This window comes from Pseudopipra pipra, chromosome W (assembly GCF_036250125.1).
Source record: "Pseudopipra pipra isolate bDixPip1 chromosome W, bDixPip1.hap1, whole genome shotgun sequence".
Lineage (NCBI taxonomy): Eukaryota > Metazoa > Chordata > Aves > Passeriformes > Pipridae > Pseudopipra > Pseudopipra pipra.
This window is the reverse complement of record NC_087580.1, coordinates 26,150,206-26,159,455: the sequence shown is the minus strand read 5'-3', so window position 1 is coordinate 26,159,455 and position 9,250 is coordinate 26,150,206. Positions and strand designations below refer to the sequence as shown.

Below are 9,250 nucleotides of genomic sequence, written 5' to 3'. Positions count from 1 at the left end.
TTGTGCCCCTCAGTGAGACTCATTAGCACTGCAAGAAACTTCAGTGTTTCAATCTCATTTTGACTTCTTGAAAAGTTGTTTGAACTTTCTCTCAGGGACTGAGTCTCATGTAAACAACATCAAACCCCCTGAGGGTCATGAAATGCCTGGGGCTGTTGCTGTGCTGCTGAGCTGGACCAGGCTCCTGGCACACAGGGAGCTCCTGGCAAGCAAGAAGAGCTTCAAAGAGACAGCTCTGCTGGTGAGCAGCTCCTCTGCACAGCCCAGCAGGGCTGAGGGCACTGCCAGGGCAGCTCAGGGACACCAGCAGGCCACAGACAGAGCTTCAAGGGGCTCAGCACTGGCAGGAGGGATGAGAGCTCCCTGCAGGAGGAATCTTGGCAGGGCTGCACATGGTGAGTCTGTGGTTGCAGGGCAGCGCAGGGGCAGCTCCTGGAGGCATCGTCTAAAGCTGGTCCAGCCCCAGCTGATGGGATGGGTGAGCAGGGGCTGTTTTGGGGCACTTTGGAAGAGCTGTGAATCTGGGGGTGCAGCCAGGGATGCCCAGGGCTGTGGGGCAGAGCAGGGTCCTGCAGCCCAGGGTGCTGTGCTGGGCAGGGACTCTGCTGCCTGCCAGGGGCAGCTCTCAGCCGGCCCGGGGAGCTGCTCCCAGGGCTGGGGCAGAAAGGCTGTGGGCAAGGAGCAAACCTGGCAGCTGAAGGAGGACCTTTTCCATGTCTCGCTCTTGCAGGGTCAGACCTGCTCACAGCTCCAGACCACTACACCACATTCAATGGAGAATTTTTTGCAAAGCTCACAAAAGACAGGGGCTACAGGAAAGGAATTAGTCCTGAGGTGTGTTTCCTGCTTAGGCATTGTAGCATAGACATTGTTCTCTCAGTTCAGGAGGCTGCACTGAAATTCCAACTCTTTTACTCTCAGAGGTGAATATTTCAGGCAGGATCAGAAATGAGCACAGGATCCTGGGCAGTGCTGAGCCTTCCCTTGGGGGTGGGCACTCTCCTGTCCCAGCCCTTGCCTTCTCTGCAGGAGGGCTCCTGTCCTGCTCTGTCCAGCACAGCTGCACCTCTGGGCTGGCACAGGGGACACTTCCCAGAGCTGCCCTTTCAAGCAGCGCTGTCCTGCTCTCAGCACAGATCTTGGTGGGGTTTTTAAGGATGAATCTGTGTGTGAAGTCCTCTTCAAGGCACCCAAGGGAAAATGCAGGGAAGATGGGAAACAGACTGAGAAGCACTGCAGCTCTCCTGGCTCTGCAATAAGCAAGGGAGAGCTCAGCTCTTCTGCCTGTCCTGTCTCAAGAATCTTCAGATTTGTCATCAGAAAAATTTGCCCCTAAAAAAACACCCCCAGGTGTTATCATTGTAACCAAACAACCCAGTCTAAATTATTTTAAGGATACACTGTGCCTCTCTCCTGAAGCCCAAATTACTCCAAGACAACAGTACAGGAATTGAACTTTTCCATCAAAGCTGGGTTCCATGTGACATCCCCTGTGATCATGAGAGCTGTCACAAACCAGTTCCGTGTCTGCACTGCAGCAGAGCAAAGATGAGTCCTCGGCAGCACATGGGCAGAGCTCCTGCTCCTCACAGCACCCTCAGAGAGCACAAACCAGAGAAAAGAAATGCCTTGACTTGGAGGGGATTTCCCTGAAAACTGAGATGGCTTTGCTGAGAGGGGGCTGTCTTAATTGTTTCCTGTGCTTTCCTTTTCTGAACAGACCCTGTGCTAAGGAGCAGCAAATGTCCAACAGCAGCTCCCTCACCCAGTTCCTCCTCCTGGCATTCGCAGACAGGAGGGAGCTGCAGCTCCTGCACTTCTGGCTCTTCCTGGCCATCTCCCTGGCTGCCCTCCTGGCCAACGGCCTCATCCTCAGCGCCGTAGCCTGTGACCACCACCTGCACACCCCCATGGGCTTCTTCCTGCTCAACCTCTTCCTCACAGACCTGGGCTGCATCTGCACCACTGTCCCCAAAGCCATGCACAATTCCCTCTGGGGCACCACAGCCATCTCCTACATGGGATGTGCTGCACAGCTCTTTTTCTTTTATTTCTTCATCTCAGCAGAATATTTCCTCCTCACCATCATGTGCTACGACCGCTACGTTGCCATCTGCAAACCCCTGCACTACAGGACCCTCCTGGGCAGCAGAGCTTGTGCCCACATGGCAGCAGCTGCCTGGGCCACTGGGTTTCACTATTCTTTGCTGCACACAGCCAATACATTTTCCCTGCCCCTGTGCCAGGGCAATGCCCTGGGCCAGTTCTTCTGTGAAATCCCTGCCATCCTCAAGCTCTCCTGCTCACACTCAGGCTACCTCAGGGAAATTGGGCTCATTGGGGTTAGTGTCTGTTTAGGATTTAGTTGTTTAATTTTCATTGTTTTCTCCTATGTGCAGATCTTCAGGGCTGTGCTGAGGATCCCCTCTCAGCAGGGACGGCACAAAGCCTTTTCCACCTGCCTCCCTCACCTGGCCGTGCTCTCCCTGTTTGTCAGCAGTGCCATATTTGCCTACCTGAAGCCTCCCTCCATCTCCTCCCCATCCCTGGATCTGATTGTGTCAGTTCTGTACTCAGTGGTTCCTCCAGCACTGAACCCCCTCATCTACAGCCTCAGGAACCAGGAGCTCAGGGACGCTCTGAGGAAAATGATGACTGGATGCTTTTCAGGAGCAATAAACTGCCTGTTTTCTGGTGTGTAGCATTCAGAATGGGACTCCTTATTGGCCCAGCCTTCCTGCTCAGGTTTGTTGTGGAGGTCATCAGGTTCTTCTTGCAATAATTTTCTGTGGAATGAAATATTATTATGCATATGCCTTTGAATTTAGTGTCTACCCATTGAATTTGACCCAGAGATGTAAAAATGATGAATTGTGCTCTCTGACTATTTAAACAAAATAAAAGACCCTGCAGTGCCTTCTTTGTCCAAGACCCTTCTTCTCAGATGTTCCTAAAAGACAGCACACTGCAGGACAAGGTGTATTTGCAAAGTTGAAGGGGACAATAATCCCAGCCCAGCAGCACTGCCAGGGAGCAGCAGGGCTTGGTCTTTGCAGAGCTGCTCTCTTGCCACTTCCACACTGTCCTCCTGAGCCCCTTTCTCGCTGTAAGGCCTGAGTGCTCTCTGAGCACAGTCCTGGGGAGTGGAAGCCCTTGGAGCACAGGCAGGGACAGGCCCTGGAAACTTCTGAATCAGAGCTGGGCTCCCTTCCAGCATCTCCAGGATGCTGTGGGATCTTCTGAGACCACTGCATGTACTGGGTCACTTGTTCTGTGACCTTGCTCCAGGGCTGGAACTCTCCTGCAGTGACACCATGACACTCCTGCTCTCTGCTTTCCAGGTTTCATTTTTAGATCCAGTCTTCCCCTCCTGTTCACAGGGACATCCTGGGAGTGCTTCAGAGCTGCCATCCTGGGGCAGCTCCTGCCCAGCGTAGGCAGGCACAAGGTCTCTCCACCTGCTCCTCTCCCCTCCCCAGTGCCACTGTTTTCTGCAGCCTCCTCATCCTTGCCCAGCACAGCCCTCCTGGCACAGTTGGACACAGCCCTTGTTCTACCCCCTCCTCAGGCACCTGCCCAATCCCCTCAGCTCCAGCCTGATGGCCAGAAACCTTCAGGGCAGGGAGGCACTGGGGAAAATGCTGAGGAAACCTTTCAGCTGCACTCAAATCCAATTGGAGGGGTTGGTCTCAAGGAGAAATCCCTTCTCATTCTCCAGAACCACCAGGACAACCTGTGTTGTGTCCTGGGCACTCCTCTGGAAGTGTCAGATATGGAAAAGGTTTTGATGTCAGGGATATTGAGAAGGCTGGGCAGTGTCACTGGGAGACCTCTCCCAAACCCTTGGAAAGGCCAGAGCCATCCCAGAGCTTCCTGGGGCCTTGGCAAAGGCAGACATGGAAGCAGTCTGCAAACAGGGCAGCAAGGAGGGTTGGGAGAGTTCCAGACTGCTCAGGCTCAGCAGGGAAGGGGATAGGGCAAGTCCTCCTGCAGCCATTCCCAGGCATGGGAAGGACAAGGCAGGGATTGCAGAACCCCTGTGGGAGGGAATAGAGGATGTTGTGTGCCCAGACTTTATCAAGGTCCTTGACATGGTCTCCTGTGGTCTCCTTAGAGCCAGACTGGTGAGAGCTGGACTGAAGAAGTAGAAGATGTGGTGGGTGGGAAGTTGCTGAATGAAGAGGGTCCAATAAAATCCATGGTACAAAGTCCTCTTGGCAGCAACTTCCTGATGAAATCTCTCAGTGATCAGCCCTTGAACAACACTACAGAATATCTTTATTATCTCTCTGTACGTTGGGACAAAATGTATTTTCAAGTCCTTTGTGGATGATGCCAAATTTCAGGGAGTTCTTGAGCAACCCCTGGTTTAAAGACACATACTGGGGCGAGAACGCCAATAAAATGAACTCAATCCCCTTTTATTCCCTACCAATACAGGGAGACAAAATACAAGGAGGTATAAGTGAAAAAATAAGAGTTTACTGACAAGAAATACAGCAGCAAAAACAGCAATACCAACAGAAGAGTTCAAAGCTACAGCAGAGAGAGAAATTGCCTCCTCTCTACCCCCAACCCAACTCCCTTTTGTAAACAGGTGAGAACAGGGATAAACACGTGCCTCCCTTCCCCGTTTTTCCCCTGAATGAACAAAGAACAAAAAACAAAACCAGGGGAAAGAGAGGACAAAGCAAAATGTGGGAAACTCTCTGGTCTGAGATCAGTTGTGCTGCCCAAGAACACGCTGACTCCAGAGGTGTCCAAGCGGGGCAGAGCCGGTGACTCCGGTCCGTGCGGCGGCGGGGGGGAGGCAGCAGCTCTGCTTGATTCCATGGAGTTCTGGGGAGGCACAGTGGGTGCCATGAGACTCTTCAGTGTCACTGTGGTCACTTGGTTCCATGAGGTTCTGAGATATCTCAGGGTTCCTTTTGTTCCAAAGAGACCCCACATGTCACAATGGTCCCTTGGTTCCATGAGATTCCACAGTGTCCCTGCACTCCTTTGGTTCCATGAGGCCCTGCAGTGTCACGGTGCCACTTGATTCCGTGATGTTACAAAGAATCAGAATGGCCCCTTGATTTAAGGCCAACTGCACATGGGGCTGCCTTGGGGGGAGTGTGGGCACCCAGACAAGGGAGTTGTCACCCCCTTGGACTCAGCCCTGGGGTCACCACATCTGGACAGGTCAGTCTGTCTGTGAGGTTCCCCATTCTGGAGGAATGAGGAAGAACTGGAGAGGGTCTAGAGCAGATCTGCCAGGATGGAGCTTTTCTCCATATTGGAAATAGAATGAAATCTCCACAAAGAGTAGCAGTGATGGTTCAGACTGAAGGTGAGGAAAAAGAAATGTCACTCAACGGGGACCCTTGTGCTGAAAGAGGTCACCCAGAGGGAGTCAGGATCAGCCCATGGCTTTGTGTTCCAGGGAACAGCCAGGGCTGGTGCAGAGACATCAGGGAGGGTCTAGAAATGCTGCTGGGAGGGGGTGGGAAAGCAGGAGGGGTGTGTGCAGCCTGCAAGGCCAGAGCAGCAGCAGGGCCAGGGCAGGACAGCCTGCAGGAGAGATGGCCAAGGGCTCTGGCAGGGCTGCAAGGCCCAAAGGCACCCAGGCCTTTGTCCCCTTGCCTCTGGCAGCTGCCTCTGCCACTCAGGCCACCACAACCAACTTGCCTGGCAGGTTCTGCCCTTGGTTTCTGCCTCGCCCCTCCCTCAGGAGCCTGGCAGGGGTTGCCCAGTTTTGGGCCTTTGTTGTTCCTCCCCCTCCCATCCCAGTGCCCCCCAAACAGCCCTGAGCCAGCCGGGAGGGACAGGATCTGCTGGGCCAGGGCCTGGGGCTCAGGCCTTGGCCTTTGTGCTCCACAAAACCAAGGCAGGCTTTGCTCAGCATTGCAGGGGCCTGCCCAGAGCCTTTGTCTGCCTGCACTCCTGGCCTCCAAGGAGCTGCTCCAAGGAGTCCCTGGGGAGGCTTTGTCAGTGCCTGCCCTCAGTGGGGCCCAGCAATGCTTCAAGGCACTTGGAGTTTGGCTTCTGCCTTGTTCAGCAGCTACTTCAATCTTCTCTCAGTACCTCAGGACCATGGGCTGGGCTACAAACACACCGTGGGGCTCATTAAAATGCAGAAATCCCTCAGGATCTCTTTGTTTTCCTTTAATTGTCTTCAAGGCAATTTCAAAACAAGTCTTCCAAGTTTGTATTTTTTTTTTTTTAATTCAAGGATGGATATTTTTAAGTTCAGAGAAGAGGTGATAAAGGTGTTCTCCAAGTGATCTTGATGCTGAGTGTCTCCTCAGGAGATCCACACTGACCCTGGATGATCAACCTTGCTCCTCACCCCCAACCTCACCAGTTCTGACATGGCCCATCTTGGACTGACAGCTGATGCAACTCCAAACACACTTTGGGACCATTAAAACACAGGAAAACAAATTATTTCTCTTCCTTTAATTGTCTTCAAGTCTTCAAGAGTCCTACTCCTACAGCTAATTGGAGTTGTTCTGTAGTTTAGCTAAGGAGGAAGATTTTTAAGTGGACATCACGAAAAAAAAATATATTTTTATGAAAGGGAATAATTTACACAGAGCCTTGGGATGCAAGAGGGTCAGGGTGCAAAGGATTTGTATCCAAAGCCAAGGGGGCAAAAGACATTAGTAGCACTTAATCATTGATCAATTGAACAGTTTTCAAGTGATTCAATAGCATTTGCTACAATTTTAACAGTGACTGAATTATAGATTCCCAAGAACAACCTTCACACCACAGTCAATTCACACCCACACCCAGGCAGAGATGTGTGAACACATCAAGAGCTGGGTGTGCAAAGGTCCCTCTCCCAAATTCTCCTCCTTGTCAGGGAAACATTCCACCAAATCCCTTTGTGTTTCCCACCAGACAAGGGTCACAGCTGGAGGAGTGTTTGTTGAGGGGGATCAGAATTGTCCTGGGCACCAGAGAGGGTCTTTGGAGTGTCACAAAGTGGAGGGTTCCCAAGCTGGGAGAGGCTGCCAGAGGTGTCCCACTGAGAGGGAGGTGCTGGGGAGCTGCCAGGGCCTCCCTCAGCCCCACTGGTTGTGGGCTCACAAGAGGACTGGCTTTAGTTATCTGCTGAATTTCCATTCTGGTGTCAGTAATGACTGGAGTTTCCAAAATATTTGGGAATTCTATCCAATCTGGTCCATTTGGACTACAATTCAGGCAGGGAATATTCCAAGGCTTTCATGGGATAACTGATTATCCTGTGTTCCCCAGCTCTTACACCCATCCCAGTCAGCTGGATGGTTTATTGACAATGTGTCCCGAGGGGTGGCACCTCCGATGCCATAGAAACCCCTCCCCTGGATTAGGAAACCTTTGGAATTCAGGAGCTGTTCCAGTGGAGCATGAAAATGAACAGCAATTTTCCTAAAGCCCAGACCCCAGCAGAACAAAGCCAGGCCCCCTCAGTGGCAGAGCAAAGGTCCCCCATCCCTGTGTCCCTGTGGCCGCTGAGGCGGCAGCGCAGGCCCGAGGCGGTGCCGGGTCCCGGTGCAGCCGGGGCAGAGCGGCGGCTGCGCGAGCGGCAACCCCGGCGGTGAGTGCGGCAGCCCCGTGGGAGCGGCGGCTCCGGGCACAGACGCCGGCGGCAGCCGCTGTGGCTCCTGGAACCGAGTGGCCATTGGGACACTGCAGGGCCTCCTGGAATCCAGGGGCCGGTGGGACACGGGGGAGCCTCTTGGAGCCAAGGGAAGCCTGGGATATATTGGAACATCAAGGAATCAAGGGGCCATTGTGACACTGCAGCACCTCATGGAACCAAAGGAACCCTCAGAGTTTTTGCAACCTCATGGAATCAAGGGGCCTTTTCTGGCAGGATGCTCTGCTCTGATAATACCTAAAAACTGGTCAGAGAATGCAAACAATGCAAGCTCTCTGTGATGAGTTACTGCTGGTGTCAAGGTGCTGTTTTTAATGTTGAATTCTGCTAAACCCAAAATGCTTCATGAAACTTCAAACACACATCCTGCTTTCTGAAGCAGGATTTGACAGATAAGCTGCTCCCTCGCCTGCAAATATGTCTGGGAGTCAAACCCTTGATAACTATAAAAGCTCCGTCCAACTGTCATGGGGCAGATTCTTCCACAGACTTCCTTGAAGTGTGTGGAGCTTCTGCCATGAAGCAGGGACAGCTCTTCATGGTCACTGCCCAGGGGTTAAGTGAAAGAGAGAGAACTACCCCCTGTCATTGTGGGGTGAGTTACCCCAATCTCTACTTCAGGATTGTTTCTTTTTGCTGGCTTTGATCCAATTGCTTTAATAGAGTTACTTTGATAGACTCCACTGTCCTATCTTACACTATACTGCTAGGAGGTTTTTGCTTTTATACTGTGCAGTAAATAATTCTCTTTAAGGTCTTTTGTCTGTTCATTTGTCTGATCAATTGTCTGTTCATTTGTCATAATAAATCATTCATTTTATAGAAATATTTCTGATTTACCATCACTAAAACCTGCAGGACAAAGTGATTACATCACACCTCTAAAATTCCTTCAGTCTAAATCAAAATATGAGTCTGAGATTGGATCCAGCCACCCCCAGGCTCATCTCTGAGAAGGAATTTAGAAAGCAAGGGGGTCCTTTCTGCCCCTCGTAGCTCAACGAGACGGCTTCTGCCATCAACTTTGTCTAAGCCTTCCACCCCCCCCAGCCCCAAGCCGTGACACAGGGGCATGTCTTGTGCATGCAGTGCAAACATGGACTCCTGAGCTGGTCATTGGATGTCCCTCCTTGGAGGGAAGAACAAGCCCAATGGCCTGGGGTGAGAGGCCAGTGCTGGGAGCGGCGCTGGCTGTGCCAGGGCACTGCTGGGTGCCCCCACCCTGAGCACTCCCACCCTTGTGCTGGTCACTGCTGTTTTCCTCTGCAGGGCGTTGTGTTGGGCACATCCTGGAGAGCAAAGTGGAAAGCAGATGGAAGCTTTGAGGCCCTGGCCTGAGGAGATGCCCCTGCAGGATGGCAGTGCTGCTGCAGAGGTCAGCTCTGTGCCAGCAGTGCCCATGGCTGTCCCTGCCTGCAGTCCCTGGACAGTCCTGCAGCAGGACTGGGACCGACTGCCAGAGCACTGAGGCCTCCAACAACACAGGGCTCTGCAGGACAGTGTGGAAGGGAAGGGAGAGGAGGCCAGGCAGGAGAAGGGCTGCTGCTCCCTGGCAGTGCTGCTCTGCTGGGACTCTTTTCTGGCCCAGCTCTGCACAGAGGCACTGACTCTGCAGCTGCA

General features: G+C 52.6%; 1 protein-coding gene across 1 annotated transcript; it reads left to right on the top strand.

The window, feature by feature from the left end:
• Positions 1-2,012: 2,012 nt before the first annotated feature.
• On the top strand, positions 2,013-2,660 carry LOC135405593 (olfactory receptor 14J1-like; the record flags this gene model as incomplete). The annotated part of the gene is made up of 1 exon (XM_064640301.1): positions 2,013-2,660. A coding segment is annotated over one exon (648 nt), but the record flags the coding sequence as incomplete, so codon positions are not given.
• Between the last annotated feature and the right edge of the window lie 6,590 nt (positions 2,661-9,250).